The sequence below is a fragment of the Ranitomeya imitator genome, chromosome 2 (assembly GCF_032444005.1).
Source record: "Ranitomeya imitator isolate aRanImi1 chromosome 2, aRanImi1.pri, whole genome shotgun sequence".
In the NCBI taxonomy this organism is placed as follows: domain Eukaryota; kingdom Metazoa; phylum Chordata; class Amphibia; order Anura; family Dendrobatidae; genus Ranitomeya; species Ranitomeya imitator.
In genome coordinates this window covers 396985628-397010472 of record NC_091283.1, presented here as the reverse complement: position 1 = coordinate 397010472, position 24845 = coordinate 396985628, and the positions used below count along the sequence as shown (strand labels likewise).

Below are 24845 nucleotides of genomic sequence, written 5' to 3'. Positions count from 1 at the left end.
TTCAGTGTGTGCCTGGAGACGGAGCACTCCAGGGAAGTGTGCGCTAGACCTGATCCCTGGACAACTGAGTCAGTTTTGTAATAAGTAGTCCTGCTGTATACAGTAGTTCTGCCAGTCTTTTTTCTTGACCTAGCTTTTGGATTCTTCCTTAATTTGTGAATAACTTAAGCATACCAGACTGTTTTACTTCTCTTTAACCCCTTCAGGACATGCGCCATACATGTCCTTTGATGTGGGCTCCAGCAATGAGCCCATGTTTCCCGCCACATGTCATCTGTTTTGAACACCTGACATGTGCCCCTAACAGCAGGGGGTGGAATCGCGATCCACCAGCAGCTGTTAACCCTGTAACTGACACTGTCAATCTTTGACATTTGCATTTAACGTGATTGCGCGGAAGCTCCTCATTAATCCCGCCCATTGGCACCCGTGTCACATGACCACAGGTCGCCAATGGGTTGGCATGACAACTGCAGGAAACCTGTTGTGAATTCTGTTGTCGGGCACCCTCCTGTGGTCATGAATGGTACTTCGGCTGGTTCTGTCCATGGACTTCCTCTGGTGGGTGTTTCTGAGTTTCCTTCCACAGGTGACGAGGTTAATTCGTTAGCTGGCTGCTCTATTTAGCTCCACTTGGATCTTTGCTCCATGCCACCTGTCAATGTTCCAGTATTGGTCTAGTTCACTCCTGGATCGTTCTTGTGACTTGTCTTCCCAGCAGAAGTTAAGTTCCTGCTTGTTTTTCTTTGGTTTGCTATTTTTCTGTCCAGCTTGCTATTTTTATTGTTGTCTTGCTTGCTGGAAGCTCTGGGACGCAGAGGGAGCGCCTCCGCACCGTGAGTCGGTGCGGAGGGTCTTTTTGCGCCCTCTGCGTGGTCTTTTTGTAGGTTTTTGTGCTGACCGCAAAGCAACCTTTCCTATCCTCAGTCTGTCCAGTTAGTCGGGCCTCACTTTGCTAAATCTATTTCATCTCTGTGTTTGTATTTTCATCTTTACTCACAGTCATTATATGTGGGGGGCTGCCTTTTCCTTTGGGGAATTTCTCTGAGGCAAGGTAGGCTTTATTTTCTATCTTCAGGGCTAGCTAGTTCCTTAGGCTGTGCCGAGTTGCATAGGGAGTGTTAGGAGCAATCCACGGCTATTTCTAGTGTGTGTGATAGGATTAGGGATTGCGGTCAGCAGAGTTCCCACGTCCCAGAGCTCGTCCTTATTATCAGTAACTATCAGGTCATTCCGTGTGCTCTTAACCACCAGGTCCATTCTTGTCCTGACCACCAGGTCATAACAGTACAGGTGGCCCAAAGTACTAATGCATCTCAATAGAGGGATAAGAGAAGTTCTGAAACCATTTTTTTTTCTTTGCAGTGTGTTTTGTCTCTCTTTTCCCCTTTACCTCTGGGTGGTTCAGGACACAGGTGTAAACATGGACATTCAAGGTCTGTCCTCTTGGATGGATAATCTCACTACAAGGGTACAAAACATTCAAGATTTTGTGGTTCAGAATCCGATGTCAGAGCCTAGGATTCCAATTCCTGATTTGTTTTTTGGTGATAGATCTAAGTTCTTGAATTTCAAAAATAATTGTAAATTGTTTCTTGCCTTGAAACCTCGCTCCTCAGGTGACCCTGTTCAACAAGTAAAGATCATTATTTCTCTGTTACGTGGTGACCCTCAAGACTGGGCATTTTCCTTTGCGCCAGGAGATCCGGCATTGCGTGATGTTGATGCGTTTTTCCTGGCGCTTGGATTGCTTTATGACGAACCTAATTCAGTGGATCAAGCAGAGAAAATCTTGCTGGCTCTGTGTCAGGGTCAGGATGAAGCGGAGATATATTGTCAGAAGTTTAGAAAGTGGTCTGTGCTCACTCAGTGGAATGAATGTGCCCTGGCAGCAATCTTCAGAAAGGGTCTCTCTGAAGCCCTTAAGGATGTCATGGTGGGATTTCCCATGCCTGCTGGTCTGAATGAGTCTATGTCTTTGGCCATTCAGATCGATCGACGCTTGCGTGAGCGTAAAGCTGTGCACCATTTGGCGGTACTATCTGAGCATGGGCCTGAGCCTATGCAATGTGATAGGACTTTGACCAGGGCTGAACGGCAAGAACACAGACGTCGGAATGGGCTATGTTTTTACTGTGGTGATTCCACTCATGCTATCTCCGATTGTCCTAAGCGCACTAAGCGGTTCGCTAGGTCTGCCACCATTGGTACGGTACAGTCTAAATTTCTATTGTCCGTTACTCTGATTTGCTCTTTGTCATCCTATTCTGTTATGGCATTTGTGGATTCAGGCGCTGCCCTGAATTTGATGGACTTGGAGTATGCTAGGCGCTGTGGTTTTTTCTTGGAGCCCTTGCAGTATCCTATTCCATTGAGAGGAATTGATGCTACGCCTTTGGCCAAAAATAAGCCTCAGTACTGGACCCAATTGACCATGTGCATGGCTCCTGCACATCAGGAGGATATCCGCTTTCTGGTGTTGCATAATCTGCATGATGTGGTCGTTTTGGGGTTGCCATGGCTACAGGTTCATAATCCAGTATTGGACTGGAAATCTATGTCTGTGTCCAGCTGGGGTTGCCAGGGGGTACATGGTGATGTTCCATTTTTGTCAATTTCGTCTTCTACTCCTTCTGAAGTTCCAGAGTTTTTGTCGGATTACCGGGATGTATTTGATGAGCCCAAAGCCAGTGCCCTACCTCCTCATAGGGATTGCGATTGTGCAATTAATTTGATTCCTGGTAGTAAGTTTCCTAAGGGCCGATTGTTCAATTTATCTGTGCCAGAACACGCCGCTATGCGGAGTTATATAAAGGAATCCTTGGAGAAAGGCCATATTCGCCCATCGTCATCATCGTTGGGAGCAGGGTTCTTTTTTGTGGCCAAGAAGGATGGTTCTTTGAGACCTTGTATTGATTACCGCCTTCTTAATAAAATTACAGTCAAATTTCAGTATCCTTTGCCATTGCTGTCCGACTTGTTTGCTCGTATTATAGGGGCTAGTTGGTTTACCAAGATAGACCTTCGAGGGGCGTATAATCTTGTGCGTATTAAACGGGGCGATGAATGGAAAACAGCATTTAATACGCCCGAGGGCCATTTTGAGTACCTGGTGATGCCATTCGGGCTTTCCAATGCTCCATCAGTGTTTCAGTCTTTTATGCATGACATCTTCCGAGAGTACCTGGATAAATTCCTGATTGTGTATTTGGATGATATTTTGGTCTTTTCGGATGATTGGGAGTCTCATGTGAAGCAGGTCAGAATGGTGTTCCAGGTCCTTCGTGCTAATTCCTTGTTTGTGAAGGGGTCAAAGTGTCTCTTTGGAGTTCAGAAGGTTTCATTTTTGGGGTTCATTTTTTCCCCTTCTACTGTCGAGATGGACCCTGTTAAAGTCCAGGCCATTCATGATTGGACTCAGCTGACATCTGTGAAGAGCCTGCAAAAGTTCCTGGGCTTTGCTAATTTTTATCGTCGCTTCATCGCTAATTTTTCTAGTGTTGCTAAACCGTTGACGGATTTGACCAAGAAGGGTGCTGATGTGGTCAATTGGTCTTCTGCGGCCGTGGATGATTTTCAGGAATTGAAGCGTCGTTTTTCTTCTGCCCCTGTGTTGTGCCAGCCAGATGTTTCGCTCCCGTTTCAGGTTGAGGTTGATGCCTCTGAGATTGGGGCAGGGGCTGTTTTGTCGCAAAAAAGTTCTGATGGCTCGGGAATGAAGCCATGTGCTTTCTTTTCTAGAAAGTTTTCGCCTGCTGAGCGCAATTATGATGTTGGTAATCGAGAATTGTTGGCCATGAAGTGGGCATTCGAGGAGTGGCGTCATTGGCTTGAATGAGCCAAGCATCGCGTGGTGGTCTTGACAGATCACAAAAATTTGACTTATCTTGAGTCTGCCAAACGGTTGAATCCGAGACAGGCTCAATGGGCATTGTTTTTCTCCCGTTTTGATTTTGTGGTTTCGTACCTTCCGGGCTCTAAGAATGTGAAGGCTGATGCCCTGTCAAGGAGTTTTGTGCCTGACTCTCCGGGTGTTTCTGAGCCGGCAGGTATTCTCAAAAAGGGGATAATTTTGTCTGCCATCTCCCCTGATTTGCGGCGGGTGCTGCAAAAATTTCAGGCTGATAGACCTGACCGTTGCCCAGCAGAGAAACTGTTTGTCTCTGATAAATGGACTAATAGAGTTATCTCTGAGCTTCATTGTTCGGTGTTGGCTGGGCATCCTGGAATCTTTGGTACCAGAGATTTGGTGGCTAGATCCTTTTGGTGGCCATCTTTGTCACGGGATGTGCGTTCTTTTGTGCAGTCCTGTGGGACTTGTGCTCGGGCTAAGCCCTGCTGTTCTCGTGCTAGTGGGTTGCTTTTGCCCTTGCCGGTCCCGAAGAGGCCCTGGACGCATATTTCTATGGATTTTATTTCGGATCTCCCCATCTCTCAAAAGATGTCAGTCATTTGGGTGGTTTGTGATCGCTTTTCTAAGATGGTCCATTTGGTACCCTTGTCTAAATTGCCTTCCTCCTCTGATTTGGTGCCAATGTTTTTCCAGCATGTGGTTCGTTTGCATGGCATCCCGGAGAACATCGTTTCGGACAGAGGTTCCCAGTTTGTTTCGAGGTTTTGGCGATCCTTTTGTGCTAGGATGGGCATTGATTTGTCTTTTTCCTCGGCTTTCCATCCTCAGACAAATGGCCAAACCGAACGAACTAATCAGACGTTGGAAACATATCTGAGATGCTTTGTTTCTGCTGATCAGGATGATTGGGTGTCCTTTTTGCCGTTGGCTGAGTTTGCCCTTAATAATCGGGCCAGCTCGGCTACTTTGGTTTCGCCGTTTTTCTGCAATTCTGGTTTCCATCCTCGTTTCTCTTCAGGGCAGGTTGAGTCTTCGGACTGTCCTGGTGTAGATACTGTGGTGGATAGGTTGCAGCAGATTTGGACTCATGTGGTGGACAATTTGACATTGTCCCAGGAGAAGGCTCAACGTTTCGCTAACCGCCGGCGCTGTGTGGGTCCCCGACTTCGTGTTGGGGATTTAGTTTGGTTGTCGTCTCGTTATGTTCCTATCAAGGTTTCCTCTCCTAAGTTTAAGCCTCGTTTCATTGGTCCGTATAAAATTTCTGAGGTTATCAATCCTGTGTCATTTCGTTTGGTCCTTCCAGATTCTTTTGCCATCCATAATGTGTTCCATAGGTCGTTATTGCGGAGATACGTGGCGCCTGTGGTTCCATCCGTTGACCCTCCTGCTCCGGTGTTGGTTGAGGGGGAGTTGGAGTATGTGGTGGAGAAGATTTTGGATTCTCGTATTTCGAGACGGAAACTCCAGTACTTGGTCAAGTGGAATGGTTATGGTCAGGAGGATAATTCCTGGGTTTTTGCCTCTGATGTTCATGCTGCCGATCTGGTTCGTGCCTTTCATTTGGCTCATCCTGGTCGGCCTGGGGGCACTGGTGAGGGTTCGGTGACCCCTCCTCAATGGGGGGGGGGTACTGTTGTGAATTCTGTTGTCGGGCTCCCTCCTGTGGTAATGAATGGTACTTCGGCTGGTTCTGTCCATGGACTTCCTCTGGTGGGTGTTTCTGAGGTTAATTCGTTAGCTGGCTGCTCTATTTAGCTCAACTTGGATCTTTGCTCCATGCCACCTGTCAATGTTCCAGTATTGGTCTAGTTCACTCCTGGATTGTTCTTGTGACCTGTCTTCCCAGCAGAAGTTAAGTTCCTGCTTGTTTTTCTTTGGTTTGCTATTTTTCTGTCCAGCTTGCTATTTTTATTGTTGTCTTGCTTGCTGGAAGCTCTGGGACGCAGAGGGAGCGCCTCCGCACCGTGAGTCGGTGCGGAGGGTCTTTTTGCGCCCTCTGCGTGGTCTTTTTGTAGGTTTTTGTGCTGACCGCAAAGCAACCTTTCCTATCCTCAGTCTGTTCAGTTAGTCGGGCCTCACTTTGCTAAATCTATTTCATCTCTGTGTTTGTATTTTCATCTTTACTCACAGTCATTATATGTGGGGGGCTGCCTTTTCCTTTGGGGAATTTCTCTGAGGCAAGGTAGGCTTTATTTTTCTATCTTCAGGGCTAGCTAGTTCCTTAGGCTGTGCAGAGTTGCATAGGGAGCGTTAGGAGCAATCCACGGCTATTTCTAGTGTGCGTGATAGGATTAGGGATTGCGGTCAGCAGAGTTCCCACATCCCAGAGCTCGTCCTTATTATCAGTAACTATCAGGTCATTCCGTGTGCTCTTAACCACCAGGTCCATTATTGTCCTGACCACCAGGTCATAACAGAAACCCCTGTGGCTGTCATTGCCGAATTGATGAGCGCCACCCAGCGGTCAGCGCTCATAGCAAGTCAGCATTTCTGCTGCACACAGGCGATCTGATCATTGCCTGTGTAGCAGAAGCTATCGGGTTATCGCAGCTTCTAGTCTCTCATGGAGACAACTGAAGCAAGTGTATAGTAAAAAAATGTTTTTTACAAATATTAATATTCGCCCATTCAAAATAAAAAAAATACACATATTTGGTATCGCCGCGATCAGAATCGCCCGATCTAGCAATATAAAAAGTTAATTAATCCAAACGATAGGTGTGAGGATTACACTAAGCAGACAGACAAGGGAAGATAGTAGTTTTCATTTATCCCTGTCTATCATACACAATACACTCACCAAACAACAGAGTAATACACGGGGTAGGGTAAAATAAAAGAGGATGAGGATGAACACGCAAACAAACTCCACGCAAAAACCTCCAGAACAATTGTCCAACTGCTAACTCCAAACCAGGTAGAATTAACTATCACTGGTAATTCCCCAAAACCAGTGGTAAGCATGTATACCAGAGGGGAGTGTCCAACACATTACAGCTGAGGCAATCCAGAATGGAGAGCTCCAGGAGATCAACTGAACTGATTAACCCTAGCAATGCCAGAGCTAAAAAGAAACCTGCACTGTTTAGTAAGATGGTGAAGCAGTTCTGACCAGTGCAGGCGTTTGGGTGACCAGACGCCGCAATCCTCTAGCCCCCCTCTCTGTTGCTGTATGCCCGTGACAGCTTTCTTACAGCTAAGTTGCTACTCCAAAATGTCACTCTGTGCATCTTTCAACTGCCTGTAGCAATTACAGTCGGTAAGCCCAGAATAGAATATATGGATTTGGCCCTTTTTTTACCATGTGTTAAAAAGTTCAATTTTGTTTTTTGAAACTATACTGATAAAATGACTGTATTATAAAAAATAGTAAAAAGAACAGCGTTTATTTCTGCCAGTAAAAGATACATCAAAAAGTCTGTGTGAATATACCCTAAAAAAATTGAACACATAATTGTGTGATCCTATGACTGAGTAGAATCTGCGACTTTTCTGCATTTAGTGGTCACTAGTCACTTGTGCGTTTATCTGTACGAATCTCCTCTTTACACCGCTCATCACCCCTCATATATATCCCTGCAGTATTATTATGGGTCAGATCATCCCATGGAAGAAGAGGATGGGGACATCTCTCTGGTGTTGTCCTCTCATTGGATAGAACTGGAGGAAACATATACAGGGATTGAAATAATTCTTTACATACAGATAATTATAGACCGTGTGTATTTAGTCCTGTTTATTACCTGGTGATGTGAGGGGCTGGGGAACCTCCATCATGACGTCCTTGAACAGATCATTGTGTCCTTCTAAATATTCCCACTCCTCCATGGAGAAATAGATGGCGACATCCTGACACCTTATAGGAACCTGACACATACAATTATACCGTCATCCCCCGAACCCTTCATAGCATTACTGCATAATGTCCGAGCATTCCCAGCAGTGTCACCTCTCCAGTCAGCAGCTCAATCATCTTGTAGGCGAGTTCTAGGATCTTCTGGATATTCATGTCTTCATGTATCAGGGGATGAGATGGGGGTCCTGTGGTTGGACTCAGGGGTCTTCCCCATTCCACAGACACAGGGGCCTGACAGCGCTCACTAGAGGTCTTCTTTACTACTGTGTAATCCTGGTTATGGAGAGACACATTAATAAACCTCACTACAGACATTTCCAGAGTCCTCACCTCTCCAGTTCTGTCCATCTGTTATTCCCATAGATAAAAATGATGTAATGTCATCAGAATCTCTCACCTCTCCAGTAAGCCGGAAGAGGATCTCTAGGGTGAGGTGTAATATCCTCTCCGCCATCTTGTCCCTGTCCATCCTTGATGGGTCAATCAGGAAAATTTTCTTATATAGAAGATCTCCACTGAGAGGATCCGATATTGTAGGAACCTGAATGGGGAGAAGATGACAATGTAACATCATAAACATCCCATGTAATCCTACAATTACCATAGATCAGACCTGAGCAATGTGCAGCCCGCGGACCACATCCGGTCCTTTGGCTGTCTCAGTCCGGCACGCGGACCGAGACAGCTGTGGGGCTGAAAACCTGAGCTTCTCAGGCCGCACCGTGACCGCCCGCTCACTCGCTGTCTCCCGTAGTCAGCATTGGTGGAGGAGGGGCCTCTGGCCACTTCCTCCACCAATCAGAATGTGAAACAGCTGAAGCGATGACATCATGTCATCTCGTCAGCTGTGTACCGCCGGAGAGTCAGCGCAACGGAGACAGCAAGAGAAGCCGAAGCAGGGTGCATGGGAACGGGACCGAGGTGAGTATGTAGTGTTTTTTTTCATGTCTATGAACATGGGGATACTATGGGGTGAACGTGGGGATTCTATGGAGTGAACATGGATTCTATGGGGGTGAACATGGGGATTCTATGGGGGTAAACATGGGGATTCTATGGGGTAAACATGGGGATTCTATGGGGGTAAACATGGGGATTCTATGGGGGTAAACATGGGGATTCTATGGGGTAAACAAGGGGATTCTATGGGGGTAGCATGCAGCACGTGGGGAGGCTATGGGGGTGACATGCAGCACATAGGGAGGCTATGGGGGTGTCATGCTGCACACGGGGAGGCTATGGGGGTGTCATGCTGCACATGGGGAGGCTATGGGGGTGTCATGCTGCACATAGGGAGGCTATGGGGGTGGCATGCTGCACATGTTGAGGCTATGGGGTGGCATGCTGCACATGGTGAGGCTATGGGAAGGCTGTATACTGTCATGCAATATATGTAGAGGCTGTGTGGGGCTTAATCAGTATATGGGGAGGCTGTGGGGGCCTCATGCAGTATATGGGAGGCTGTGTGGGGCTCATTTAGTATTCAGTATGTGGAGAGACTGGGGCTCATGCTGTATATAAGAAGGCTGTGTGGGGCTCATGCAGTTTATGGGGTGGCCGTGTGGGGCCTCTTGCAGTATATGGGGAGACTGGGGCTCATACAGTACATGGGGAGGCTGGCTGGGGCTCATGCTGTACATGGGGAGGCTTTGTGGGGCTCATGCTGTACATGGGGAGGCTGTGTGGGGCTCATGCCGTATATACAGTTGTGGCCAAAAGTATTGACACCCCTGCAATTCTGTCAGATAATACTCAGTTTCTTCCTGAAAATGATTGCAAACACAAATTCTTTGGTATTATTATCTTCATTTAATTTGTCTTAAATGAAAATACACAAAAAGAATTGTCCTAAAGCCAAATTGGATATAATTCAACACCAAACATAAAAAGGGGGTGGACAAAAGTATTGGCACTGTTCGAAAAATCATGTGATGCTTCTCTAATTTGTGTAATTAACAGCACCTGTAACTTACCTGTGGCACCTAACTGGTGTTGGCAATAACTAAATTACACTTGCAGCCAGTTGACATGGATTAAAGTTGACTCAACCTCTGTCCTGTGTCCTTGTGTGTACCACATTGAGCATGGAGAAAAGAAAGAAGACCAAAGAACTGTCTGAGGACTTGAGAAACCAAATTGTGAGGAAGCATGAGCAATCTCAAGGCTACAAGTCCATCTCCAAAGACCTGAATGTTCCGGTGTCTACCATGTGCAGTGTCATCAAGAAGTTTAAAGCCCATGGCACTGTGGCTAACCTCCCTAGATGTGGACGGAAAAGAAAAATTGACAAGAGATTTCAACGCAAGATTGTGCGGATGTTGGATAAATAACCTCGACTAACATCCAAACAAATTCAAGCTGCCCTGCAGTCCGAGGGTACAACAGTGTCAACCCATACTATCCGTCGGCGTCTGAATGAAAATGGACTGTATGGTAGGAGACCCAGGAAGACCCCACTTCTTACCCCGAGACATAAAAAAGCCAGGCTGGAGTTTGCCAAAACTTACCTGAAAAAGCCTAAAACGTTTTGGAAGAATGATCTCTGGTTAGATTAGACAAAAGTAGAGCTTTTTGGGCAAAGGCATCAACATAGAGTTTACAGGAGAAAAAAAAAAAAAGAGGCATTCAAAGAAAAGAACACGGTCCCTACAGTCAAACATGGCAGAGGTTCCCTGATGTTTTGGGGTTGCTTTGCTGCCTCTGGCACTGGACTGCTTGACCGTGTGCATGGCATTATGAAGTCTGAAGACTACCAACAAATTTTGCAGCATAATGTAGGACCCAGGACACACTTCAAAAAGCACTAGAAAATGGTTTGCGAGAAAGCACTGGAGACTTCTAAGGTGGCCAGCAATGAGTCCAGACCTGAATCCCATAGAACACCTGGCAAATGGCAGTTTGGAGAAGGCACCCTTCAAATATCAGGGACCTGGAGCAGTTTGCCAAAGAAGAATGGTCTAAAATTCCAGCAGAGCGTTGTAAGAAACTCATTGATGGTTACCGGAAGCGGTTGGTCGCAGTTATTTTGGCTAAAGGTTGTGCAACCAAGTATTAGGATGAGGGTGCTAATACTTTTGTCTGGCCCATTTTTGGAGTTGTGTGTGAAATGATCAATGTTTTGCTTTTTGCTTCATTCTCTTTTGTGTTTTTTCATTTAAGACAAATTAAATGAAGATAATAATACCAAAGAATTTGTGATTGCAATCATTTTCAGGAAGAAACTGAGTATTATCTGACAGAATTGCAGGGGTGTCAATACTTTTGGCCACAACTGTAGTGAGGCTGTGTGGGGATCATGCCGTATATAGGGAGGCTGTGTGGGGCTCATGCCGTATATAGGGAGGCTGTGTGGGGCTCATGCCGTATATAGGGAGGCTGTGTGGGGCTCATGCCGTATATAGGGAGGCTGTGTGGGGCTCATGCCGTATATAGGGAGGCTGTGGGGGGCTCATGCCGTATATACGGAGGCTGTGTGGGGCTCATGTTGTATATAGGGAGGCTGTGTGGGGCTCATGTTGTATATAGGGAGGCTGTGTGGGGCTCATGCCGTATATAGGGAGGCGGTGTGGGGCTCATGCCGTATACAGGGAGGCTGTGTGGGGCTCATGCCGTATACAGGGAGGCTGTGTGGGGCTCATGCCATATATAGGAAGGCTGTGTGGGGCTCATGCCATATATATATATTTTTTTTTTTACCACTTAGATAAAAAAGAACTTAGACATGTTTGGGGATTACGGACTCATAATGACCTGGGGAATCATAGAAGATTCATATTGGTAGGTCAGTTTTAGCTATTAGTGAACCTAGTAAAAAAGCAAAACAAAAAAACAAGTGTAGCATTGCAATTTTTTTGCAATTTCACCGCACTTTGAATTTTTTCCCCATTTCTAGTACATGATATGGAAAAACCAATAGTGTCTTTCAAAAGTACAACTCGTCCCGCAAAAAACAAGCCCTCAAATTGCCATTTTGACCAAAAAATAAAAACGTTATGGATCTGAGAAGAAGGGGAGCAAAAAATGAAAATGCAATACCAAAAATACCTCTGGTCGTTAAGTGGTTAAAAAGAACCTGGTACCAAGTCACAAAAGGGCCAATTTTTGCTGTTATTTTATTCTCGCTGCTCCACTGAATATTCAATTTTTTACGATTTTAAGCTTGCCATACGGCTCCGGACAAAGGGACCTTCTTATTTAATGCTGATTTTTATGCTCTTTACAAAAAGAATGCTGAACATGCTAAAGACAAGCCTCCAGAGAATCTTGTGAGCTATGCCCTCTTGTAAGCATCATAATAAATTAGCACTAAATAAAAAGGCCTATATCTTTTGAACCATACAGAATTTAAAAAAAAATGGAATACTGATGAAAGCAGCAGGAATAAGGCAAGAGCAAAAACTGGACACTTTTGACCTGATGACAGATCTGTGACGCTAATCACTATACATGGACTTACCATGGGGCAGGATAGTCAAGAGGTCCAGGTCAGTACCAAGAGGGTTCATAATAGAGAAGGGAAAAGATAAAAGCGCAGTCAGAAAAGAGTCTGAGTTAAGGGTATCAAGAAGGTAGTGAGTGGTAGAATCGTGACATTACCCACTCTTCTTGGGGGGACTGGGTTCACATCCCAACAAGTACAACATCTGCAAGGAGTTTGTCTGTTCTCCCTGTGTTTTCGTGGTTTTCCTCCGGGTTCTCCGATTTCCTCCCACATTCCAAAGACATAATGATAGGAATTCCAGATTGTGAGCCCCAATGGGGACAGTATCAATAGTGTTTGTAAAGGGCTGTGGAATTAATGGCGCTATATAAGTGAATAAAATAAATAAATAGAAGGCCTTGACTAGACGATCAGCCTACACAGCTCGAGGTGGTACCCAGGATCTATCCTGCACTCTGTATCCCTTCCAATGGATGAGATACTGGAGGCAATTACGGACTTTCCAAGAATCGATAAACTTTCGTACCTCATACTTAAAACTGTCCCTGACAGGAACTGGAGAAAGTGGGGATGAGGGAGACAAAACTGAAGACACAAACTTCTTTAGCAATGATCGATGGAACACATTCAGGATACGAAAAGACAGAGGAAGTTTTAATCTAAATGCCACTGGATTAACTGCCTCTAAAATCCATTATGGGCCAACAAACTTTGGACCCAACTTTGTTGATGGCACTTTCAACTTAATATTTTTATCTACAACCAAACTTTATCACCTACTTTGAATATAGGGCCTATTGAACATTTCCTATTGGCTTTCCATTTCTGGAGAAGCTGAGCCACCCCAATATTCTTTTGAACATCCCTGCAGACATCCCCAGGTCTATGTACAGCAACCTCTACTCCAGAACACCCAGAACTCATCCTACAGAATGCACCAAAATGGGAATGAAAACCATAATAATAAAAAAGTGAGGTTCCAGTAGATTGGTTAACTTGACTGCTAAAGGCAAATTCTACAAGGGGTAAAAATGAGGACCAGTCCTCCTGCTAAGCCGCAACAAAACACCTTGACAAATCAATCCTAAATTTCTTACAAAACGCTCTCCAGAACTTGGAGACAAATTGCACTCCCGTATCAGATTCAGTGTTCAAAGGAAATCCATACAATATTACCACTTGATTGATAAACAACTTGGAAAGCATTTCAGCATTCGGTAACTCCGATAAAGGAACAAAATATGCCAGTTTACTGAAATAATCAACTACCACCCAAATAACAGTCTTACCTACAGACAAAGGCAAATCTGTAATGAAATCCATGGACAAATAAGTCCACAGTCTTACTGGAATTGGTAATGGGGTCAATTTCCACAAAAACACCTGCACTATAAACCAATGATAATGATAAGTATTACCTACTTCAGGTAATTTTTCTTTGAAAGCCCCCATAAAGGGATGTATTTTTCTTATTTACTTTTTTGTTGTTGTTTGCTGCACACTGATCTGAAGGAAGCATTGAAATTGGATATTTTTATATTTAGGCATTTTCTCTATGGGTTGTCTCCATGCACTTGCATAATATACTTCTTTTGAGTCATTAAAATCATACCCTTGGGATTCTCATATTGCCAGCTTTTGTAGTGGTATAGGCATTTTTACCCTATAACTTTTACTATCCACTCTGCAGGCTATACTTATCATTGGTTTATAGTGCAGGTGTTTTTTCTGGGACTTGCAGTTCTCCTCCCCCAATAATATCAGAAAAAATGTAATTCACAAAGTTTTGGAATGCAGCTGGCACATTGATCAACCCAAAAGGCTTAACAAGATGTTCAAATAGACCCTCAGACGTTAAAAACACTGTTTTCTACTCCTCATCCTTCTGGATGTGTATCAAATTATAAGCCCTTCTAAGGACACGTTTAGAAAAACATTTTCCCCCTAGAAAGATGATTACCTTATAAACTAGTGTATAAGACTTGTTTTTTATGGTGAAAAAGCCCCCCTTGGTTGTAGTCAAGTGAGGGTCCCACGTACAGTATTTTTTGGATTATAAGACGGAGGGGGAGTGCCAGTGGCAGAGCAGCGGGTCACAGGCGACAGAAGCCAGTTGCTGCGGCTAACATCTGTGCCCAAATGATTGTTGCCCTGCATGGTGTTGGGCTGTATGCACAAAACCCTCTTGAGGACGTCGGGCCTTAATACCACCCTCATGAAGTCTGTTTTTGACAGTTTGAGCAGACACATGGCTGTTAATGGCCTGCTAGAGATCATTTTGCAGGGCTCCGGCACTGCTCCACTTGTTCCTCCTTGCAAAAAAAAGGAGATAGCGGTCTTGCTGCTGGGTTGTGTCCTCCAACGGCCCCCTCCACATCTCCTAGGGTACTGGCCTGTCTCCTTATATCTGCCCTATGTTCTGGTTGCTGTGCTGACAGACACAGCTACCCTTCTTGCCACAGCTCGCATTGATGTGCCATCCTGGATGAGCTGCACTACCTGAGCAACTTCTGTCTCATGCTACTGTACCTCTAGGGGTTATAACGACGACAAAATGCAAAACTGACCAAAACAACAGCCAAAAAGGATGAGAACAGAGATATGATCTCTGGTCACTACCTGCAGAACAACTCCTTTATAGGGGATGTCTTGCTAATTGCCTATCATTTCTACCTGTTGTCTTATTCATTTGCACAACAGCAGGAGAAACTGATTCACAGTGTTCTTTCATAACAGGATAGTCCAAAACAGAGAAAAGCAAATTCGGCACTGCTGCACTACGGTGGTCTCTAAAACAAATCTATAGAGACCATTCACACACTGTGTTCAAACCACACACCCCAGGGAACAGGTGCTCAATGCTGTGTGAATATAGAGTCCAATTGCACAGTAAAAGAAAAAAGGAAGGCACTCACCATTACCAAAAGTGGGAGTCTTTATTTCATGGATAAAAAAGCATAGGCTCGGGAGCAATGTAGAGAGTGCGGACAACGGCTGTTTCACACTCCTGCGCTTCAACGGGTCCTGATGGCTGTATCCTTTCCTTGTTGAGTAACTCCACATCTGCTTCTATGACCCCTTAACATGTACTGCTTAGATGGAGAAAACTGTCCTTTCTGCCCAGCTTAATATTTCTTAGGATACGGACTGATGATGGGAATGCTTCGGACCCCCTTAATGAAGAAGAAAGGAAACCATAATGATGTTGTCTGAGAAAATTCTGAAATCTTGGTTTTCAAAAATGGGCCAACACCTTTGTAACGTCTCCCACACAGATTGGAGTTCTCTGTAGTTCAAGTTTCTGGGTCCAACTGATGCTGGCCAACTGCCCTGAAAATATTGGCTATCTACAGTTAAGTCCATATACCGTATATAATCTGACAATTCCTATGACGCTGCACAGTAGGAAAGAGGCGGAGGGAGATGAGGGAGAGCCGCAGGGAACTTCTGCGCATGCCCAAGATTCCCAGCCCCGCAGTGTGAATAAATCAGAAGAGACTGCAGGGCGGGATCTTGGGCCGCGCGTCCACGCAGGTGCAATAATAAGGACATCATGTGATGTAAGTGGACGGGCAGCGCTAACTGCACATGCCCAAAGAAAAAAATTACAGCGCAGGCGCCGGAAAAATGCCATAATGCTGAGGAGGCGGCGCCCAGAACAAATGAGGAAGAAACTGATGGCTGTGGTGCGTCTGTGTAAGGGGGGAAAGCCCTGCCCCCCGACAATTTCGAGGTATGAGGGACAAATTATCTAAACGATTATTTCAGCATTGGCAGGGACAAGAACTAAAAGAGCCACCTTGACAGAATGCAGCATTAGTGCTGCACAAGGTGGCTCTTATAGTTACAAAGGCCTGGGGGGGGGTGACAGGTTCCCTTTAAAACATATTAAATTTTCTAAACTTTCTGATGAGTGTCAGTCACTTTTGGTAAAAGATATCAGTCTGGATTAAATACATGATGCCATAATGTCACTTTATAATGGGAAGGCACCAGGACCAGATGGCTTGCCGGTAGAGCTATACAAAAGATATATTGACCAAGTGGGCCTGTACTACTATAAATTTTTTCCGAAGCCCTCTCAGGGGGCTCCCATCCTCAATCTTTGTATGCTGCCACTATTGTGGTGATCCCTAAACCAGACAAACCAGTTGAGAAAAGTAATTCCTATCACCCTATATCAATCTTAAATTTCGGATTATAAGATAAGCACAAAAATTTGGGCAAATAGATTGAAAATAGTAATTTTAACCCCTTTCTGCCATCGGACGGAATAGTACGTCCGATGGCAGAACCCCCGCTTTGATACGGGCTCCGGCGGTGAGCCCACATCAAGGCCGGGACATGTCAGCTGCTTTGAACAACTGACATGTGCCCTCAATAAGAGCGGGCGGAAACGCGATCCAACTGCACCTATTAACTAGTTAAATGCTGCTGTCAATCTCTGCCATACTGGATACTGGAAAGGCCTTTGACTCCTTGGAATTGAATTTCCTTCATCATATACTCCTTAGATTTGGTTTTAGTGAAAAGTTTTGTGGTTGGATTCAATTGCGTAACTCTTGGCCACAAGCTAATGTTCTAGTGAATGGAAAACTATCAGAATATTTTAACGGGTAACGAGACAAGGGTGTTCCCTGTCCAATTTGACTATGCAGGTGTGATATCGCACAGCGATCTGCGTCATCCACATCAAGGACTGTGTGCAGCAGCTGAGGGGTGGAGTGAGTGAACCGAAGCCACCCCCATTCTACAGGACGTGGGAGAAATATAAAAGGTTTTTACGGGTGATACATGGGGTGTCAGATGGTAACAAAAATATTTAGGGAATACATAGCCGACACTGAATAAAATGATATTTTTAGCTGGTAGGACAGAAAAGTGGTGACAGGTTCCCTTTAAAAGACTAAAGCAAGGATAACAAACAATAAATACCCAGAGAAATGCTGTGGCTCAGCAGATAGAGAAACCAACTGCGGAGCACAGGCTCAAGGGTTCAAATCCAGACGCATGATAAGAGGTCCACCAATTCAGAGATTCGGTCACTTCTGTCAACATCTTTATTTTCTTGAAGACACAAAAGAGAATAGTAAAACCAAAAACACTCAGTTTGAAAAAATGTTGCAGTAATCCGCAAGTGCTAGTAAAAGATGTAAAAAACAGGGTATTTGGTTGATACGTTTTTTGCAAAAAATGTATACTAAGCTGCTCTACCAATCTTCACGGTATACCCTTATCAGAGCAGTCCTAACTAATGTATGCAATCCCTATCTGATGTATTTAAAAATCTGATCATCTGTATATAACCTGTGTGAACAGGGTTCAGAGAGGAAAAATCCATGTGTGCATACAGGGTAGAACAGCTTTTGTGCAGATAGCCCAAGAGGAGTGGTGGAACTCCCCAGTCTTGTAGACACAAGAGAACAATTATGGAAACAGGAACACATGGGCTACTTGCACAGTGAACAAGTTTGTATGATCATGTTCACACACCACCAAGAAACCTATATAAATTGCATACATTAGTTAGGACTGCTCTGATAAGGGTATACCGTGAAGATTGGTAGAGCAGCTTAGTATACATTTTTTGCAAAAAACGTATCAACCAAATACCCTGTTTTTTACATCTTTTACTAGCACTTGCGGATTACTGCAACATTTTTTCAAACTGAGTGTTTTTGGTTTTACTATTCTCTTTTGTGTCTTCAGGTTTCTTGGTGGTGTGTGAACATGATCATACAGACTTGTTCACTGTGCAAGTAGCCCATGTGTTCCTGTTTCCATATTTGTTCTCTTGTGTCTACAAGACTGGGGAGTTCCACCACTCCTCTTGGGCTATCTGCACAAAAGCTGTTCTACCCTGTATGCACACATGGATTTTTCCTCTCTGAACCCTGTTCACACAGGTTATATACAGATGATCAGGTTTTTAAATACATCAGATAGGGATTGCATACATTAGTTAGGACTGCTCTGATAAGGGTATACCGTGAAGATTGGTAGAGCAGCTTAGTATACATTTTTTGCAAAAAACGTATCAACCAAATACCCTGTTTTTTACATCTTTTACTAGCACTTGCGGATTACTGCAACATTTTTTCAAACTGAGTGTTTTTGGTTTTACTATTCTCTTTTGTGTCTTCAGGTTTCTTGGTGGTGTGTGAACATGATCATACAGACTTGTTCACTGTGCAAGTAGCCCATGTGTTCCTGTTTCCATAATTGTTCTCTTGTGTCTACAAGACTGGGGAGTTCCACCACTCCTCTTGGGCTATCTGCACAAAAGCTGTTCTACCCTGTATGCACACATGGATTTTTCCTCTCTGAACCCTGTTCACACAGGTTATATACAGATGATCAGGTTTTTAAATACATCAGATAGGGATTGCATACATTAGTTAGGACTGCTCTGATAAGGGTATACCGTGAAGATTGGTAGAGCAGCTTAGTATACATTTTTTGCAAAAAACGTATCAACCAAATACCCTGTTTTTTACATCTTTTACTAGCACTTGCGGATTACTGCAACATTTTTTCAAACTGAGTGTTTTTGGTTTTACTATTCTCTTTTGTGTCTTCAGGTTTCTTGGTGGTGTGTGAACATGATCATACAGACTTGTTCACTGTGCAAGTAGCCCATGTGTTCCTGTTTCCATCTTTATTTTCTTGTAGTACACATAAGCAAAAGCTGCACTGCTAAGGTCACCCTCAGGAGCTGAAATAAATAGGTAGATCTCACCTGGCTTTCATCATCTTATTGTCAGAACTGGATTGATGCATCTGCTGCTCATATCCGATTAGTTAGAGCCGTCTCCACCCAACAGTGATCCAGCTTCTGTTGAGGTCCATGCTGGAATGCACGTTGGCAGTAGATTTTAGCGTCTGCCATCTGGAACCATGCACTCCACCTTGTATGCCAGATACAAGAGGCCTTTGATGCTACTCCTGAAACCGGAAATGTGTGTCATCCTGATACGCATAGGCAGCATCTCCTCACCCGAGCGTGTACATGGAATGGAATAGGCGGCAGGAAACCGAGAGTCCTCCAGAGTGGGAGGCACCTGCACCATGTGCCCATGGCTCGACTGGGAAGGCTGAGGGACCTCTACCCAGAGAGGTGTCAGCCACGGATACTGCAACAGGAGGAAGGAAAAGGATGATACCCTTCGATCCTCCTGAGTCCTTCACAGACACTCACTCTTTGCACATAGAGCGCACCTCTCGTGCATCTGTCCCTGATAGGGACAGGAAAAACACTAGTGGGTGGTGGTGGGAGGAGCTATTTAACCTCTCCTGTGTTCCTGTCCCTATCTCGGATAAGAAGAGCTACTTCCTGGTGGTGCTGTCAGGAGGGACATCCTGAAAATTACATTTAAAGATATAAATAAATAGATATAAAAATTTGAATCAGTCACCATTTCCCCCCCTAAAAATAAAGTAAAAAATTAAACATATTTGGTATCACTGTATCAGCATAAAAGTCTAGTCTATAGAAATATACATTTATTGGTAAAGACTGTAATTCGAAAAAGCATCTAAGGCTACGTTCACATTAGCGTTGCGCGCCGCTGCGTCGGCGACGCAACGCACGACGCACAAAAAAAGCGCGCAAACGCACGCAAAAATGCTGCGTTTTGCGACGCGTGCGTCGTTTTTTGACGAAAATCGGACGCACGAAAAATGCAACTTGTTGCATTTTCTTGCGTCCGACGCTAGCGTCGGAAACGACGCACGTGTCGGAAAACGCAACAAAAAAAACGCACGCGTCCCCCATGTTAAACATAGGGGCGCGTCGCCGCTGCGTCGCCGACGCAACAGCGACGCACATTAGCGGAACGCTAATGTGAACGTAGCCTAAATGGCAGAATAGCAGTTTTTCATTTGCAACTCCTCTCTAAAAAGTAACAACAACCAAGAAAAGTGTCAAATCTAACTCAGATTGATATGAATATATCTATCAGCTGGCAACACAAAAACACAAGCCCTCAAAATTTTGCGACTTATCAAAGCTTTTACACCAGATTTCTGGCTTGAAAGCTTTAATGAATCAGGCCATTTGAACAGAGCAGCTCAGCCGCTTCCAGGTACTACAGGCACTTGCAGAAGTTGTGCAGCACTAGCTAGCATTAGCCGCTACGCCTTGAATTAAGCGGCACTCAGCTGCTCCATTCAAAGTGTTAACATCCCTCTTCCGCTTGAGCAAATAATAGCTGATCAGTAGGGGTGCTATTGTTGACTTATCTCGTAGATAGGTCATCAATACCTATGGCGAAACAACCCTTTTAAAGAGCTTGAAAAAAGTTGAATACACTCCTGGAAAACTTTAGAGTATTATGCACATCTATTCAAGAAAATTAGAGTCTGTGGTGTACTTCTGCTTCAAGGCTGTAGGATTTAATACAAATCAAATTTTTGGGTTGAATCAATGAATCAAATTTGGGGAAATTTGCTGATCACTACTAGGGATGATCGAATAGATTGGATAACTCCTTATCCGAATAGCTGTAGCGCTTACCGAATAGCTGCCTCGGTAACCCGGCTAACTGGAGCGCTCCCGAAAATCAGATGTTCGGCGCCGCAGCTGCATATGTGTGACAGTCACAACAAACAGGCTCTCCATACATGTGTTGTGACTGTCACACAGGCGTGACACATGCAGCTGCGGTGCCGAACAGCTGATTATCGGGAGCGCTCCAGTTAGCCGGGTTACCGAGGCAGCTATTCGGTAGCACTATAGCTATTCAGATAAGCTCTTATCCCAAGCTATTCGATCAACCCTAATAACTACTTTATTAAAATGTAGACTTGACAAATTTTATTTATGGGCGCAATGGATGACAATATCTGGGGTTTAAAATGTAAGGCGCCTTTTTATAGTAAAATCTGTTTGAGGGGTATGGGGTAAGATGGCTACAAACAAGTCAGCTGAGATATTTAAAGAAGTTGTCCACTACAAAATTTCTTTTTTTTTTTTTCCATAAATCTTGCTATTATGTGCCGCTGAAAACATCCACTGTGTTTATTTGAGCAATATTACCTTTTATCATGCTGTTGCATCACATCTTCAGTGCTGGATCCAGCTCTCATGGGGTTAATCGACAACTTCCTTTCTCCTAGTTATTGTGCTCTAATACTACAAGTTCCATGATGCTTTGCACTGACCACTAAGCTCGAACCTACCACACCCACTCCAAAACACACCCAAACCCCTCCCTCCTCTATCTTCAAAAAGATTTGTGATGTCATTTCTGTCCAACCTCCTCTTTTACATAGATAGATATATAGATACAGAGATATATCTATGTCTTATTTACATAGATATGTCCATATCCATGTTTCTAAACCCCTTCACCCCAGGAGCTTTTTTCGTTTATCGCTCCCCTTCTTTCCAGAGCCATAATGTTTCCGTCAATATGGCCATGTGAGGGCTTATCTTTTGCGGGACAAGTTCTACTTTTGAACGACACCATTGGTTTTACCATGTTATGTAACAGAAAATGTGAAAAAAATTCAAAGTGCAATGAAATTGCAAAAAAAGTGCAATCCCACACTTGTTTTTTTGCTTGCCTTTTTGCTAGGTTCACTAAATGCTAAGACTGTGTGCACACTTTGCGGATTTGATTGCAGATCCACAGCGTTTTTTGCTGCACAGAATTGCATCAAATCCGCAGTGTAGTGCACAACCATTGTAAGTCTATGGGAGCCACAGACTTGTTGTGCACATGCTGCGGAAAAGGCCGCACCGAAACGCAGCTTTTTTTTCCCGCAGCATGTCACTTCTTTTGTGCCGAACTGCAGCGTTTCTGCACCCTTAGGCCAGGATCACACTACAGCGAGAAACGGCCGAGTCTCGCAGGTTAAAACCCTGCTCTGGCACTGGCACTCCAGAGCGGAGCATGCAGCTCCATGTATTGCTGTGCGGCCGCACGCTCCGCTCTGGAGTGCCAGTGCTTGTATTTAACCGGCTGCGAGACTCGGCCGTATCTCGCTGTAGTGTGACTCCGGCCTTAGACTTTCATTGAGATGTAAAAAAGATCTGCAGTTTTGCTGTGGATGTGGATCCGAGAAACAATGCAGTTCAGGAGGAGGGAAGTGTGTGGGCGGTGACTGTGTGTGTGTGTATGTGTGTGCGGGCGAGGTCTGCGGGCTGTTTGGGTGTGTGCGGGACTGTTCAGGTGTGTGCGGGGGGTCTTTTGGGGTGTGTGTGCTGACATTATCCGATGGGACTACAAGTACGCAGCATCCAATCTGCAGCAAATTCGGATGTAAGACTACTTTCACACTTCCGTCGGCCCGACGTACCGACGGACGTAATGCTAAATTTAGCACAACGTGGGCAGCGGATGCATTTTGATGAGCGGGGAGGAGGGGTCGGAGTTCCGGCCACGCATGCGCGGTCGGAAATGGCGGACACGTCGCCTAAAAAATGTTACATTGAACTTTTTTTGTGCGTCGCGTCCGCCAAAACACGACGGATCCGTTGCACGACGGATGCGACGTGTGCCGATCCGTCGCTAATACAACTCTATGGGCAAAAACGCATCCTGCAAGCACTTGCAGGATCCGTTTTTTGCCCATAACGACGGATTGCGACGGAGCCCAGAAGACAGCAGTGTGAAAGTAGCCTAATCCGGACAGTGGACACGCACCCTACACTATCAATACATCTATCAATAGATATATCTATCCAGATATATCTATAGATAGATATATGAATAGATAGATGTGTGCATCTATAGATCTATCTATATGTAGATCTGTCTATCAATTTCATCTATCTGTCTATCTGTGTGTAATTGAGTGTGGGTTCGACAAAAATAAAAGAGGAGGCTGGATAATAATGACATCACAAATTTTTTTTTTGTTCAATAATATATCTTTATTTAGCTTTCGAAAACGCATACAAAAACGCACCAAAACAGCATCAAAACCGCACCAAAAACTGCATCAAAAAGGCATCAAAACTGCACCAAAAACTGCACCAAAAACTGCGTCAAAAAGGCATCAAAACCGCACCAAAAACTACATCAAACCCGCACCAAAAATGCATCAAAACCACACAAAAAATGCATCAAAACTGCATCCAAACTTCACCAAAAACTGCATAAAAAAGCATAAAAAACCAGAATCAAAACCACGCAAAAAACCCAACGAAAATCGCACCAAGAAATGCATCAAAACCGCACAAAAAACGGCATAAAAAAAAGGTGAAAAAACGTGAAAAAATGCATCAAAAACGCAGCTGCATTTTCTGCAAGGAGATGCAGATTTTGTGCAGAAAATTCTGCACCCAAATCTGCAACGTGTGCACACAGCATAAAACTGACCCGCCATTATGATTCTCCAGGTCATTACGAGTTCATAGACACCAAACACGTCTAAGTTATTTTTTAACTAAGTGATGAAAAAAATTCCAACTTTGCTAAAAATAAATTTAATAATTGCGCCATTTTCTGATACTCGTAGCGTCTATATTTTCTGAGATATTGGGTTGGGTGAGGGCTAATTTTTTGCATGCCGAGCTGGCGTTTTTAATGATACCACTTTTGTGCAGATACGTTCTTTTGATCGACCGTTATTGTATTTTAATGCAATGTCGCGGCGACAAAAAAACATAATTTTGGCTTTTGATTTTTTTTCTTGCTACTCCGTTTAGCGATCATGTACATTTTTTGGTTGTATTGAAAACAGCTGACATGTTGCGGCTTTGAATTGGGCTCACCGCCGAAGCCCACCTCAAAGCGGGGGATACTGCCAGCTGACATACTATTCCGTCAGCTGGCAGAAAGGGGTTAATGAACACGATGTTTCAGTTAAAAAAAAAAATGGCGTGGGCTCCCGCGCAATTTTCTGCGCCAGAGGGGGAAAGCCGACGGCCGGGGGCCAATATTTGTAGCGTGCTATGAATATCAGCCCGCAGCTGAAATTTTATAGCCAGAAAGGCTATGTAGACAGCTGCGGGCTGATATTCTTAGCCTAGAGAGGGGCCATGGATATTGCACTCCCCCCGGCTACAGATACCAGTCCGCAGCCACCCCAGAAATGGCGCATCTTACAGATGCGCCAATTCCGGCACTTAGCCCCACTCTTCCCACTCCCGTGTAGCGGTGGGATATGGGGTAATAAGGGGTTAACGTCACCTTGCTATTGTAAGGTGACATTAAGCCGGGTTAATAACGAAGAGGCGTCAATAAGACGCCTATCCATTATTAATCCAATAGTAATAAAGGGTTAATAAAATACACACACATTAGGAAAAAAGTATTTTAATATTCTTGATTTAACCATACTTACCATACTTCAGCGCCTGCAAAAAACATAAACTAAACCGTATACTACCTGTCCGCCGTAGTCCAATTAATAACGAGTGTCCCATGATGATCTCCCCTATAGAACAGTGACATCGGGTGATGTCACTGCTCTATAGGACCCTCAGTGACACACTGACAGGAGACAATGGCTCCTGCAGTGCATCACTGAGAGGTTACCATAGTTCACTGGTCTCACTTTATGGCAAAAAGATGCGTGGGAACTTTCACACACAGCAATGCCAAAAGTGAGACTAGGGACTATTTTCTCACAGGGGCGTAGGAGTACATTGTGAGGAATACATTGTAGAAGGATACCTTCCATCATTGTAGTCCTGGAGCCCCTGGAGAGCAGTCACATCAAATGATGCTCCTGCTCTCCAC

At 44.5% G+C, this 24845-nt stretch overlaps 1 protein-coding gene across 1 annotated transcript in view; it reads right to left on the bottom strand.

Annotated features, from left to right (window-relative positions):
* LOC138664141 (zinc finger protein OZF-like) overlaps window positions 1–24845 on the bottom strand; it is a 40876-nt gene that overhangs the window by 3782 nt on the left and 12249 nt on the right. The window contains exons 2-4 of the mRNA XM_069750583.1: window positions 8110–8253; window positions 7806–7985; window positions 7600–7723 (exon numbers count right to left, since the gene is read on the bottom strand). Of these exons, the coding sequence (XP_069606684.1) occupies window positions 7600–7723; window positions 7806–7985; window positions 8110–8253 (448 nt within the window). The remainder of the gene's footprint in view (window positions 1–7599; window positions 7724–7805; window positions 7986–8109; window positions 8254–24845) is intronic.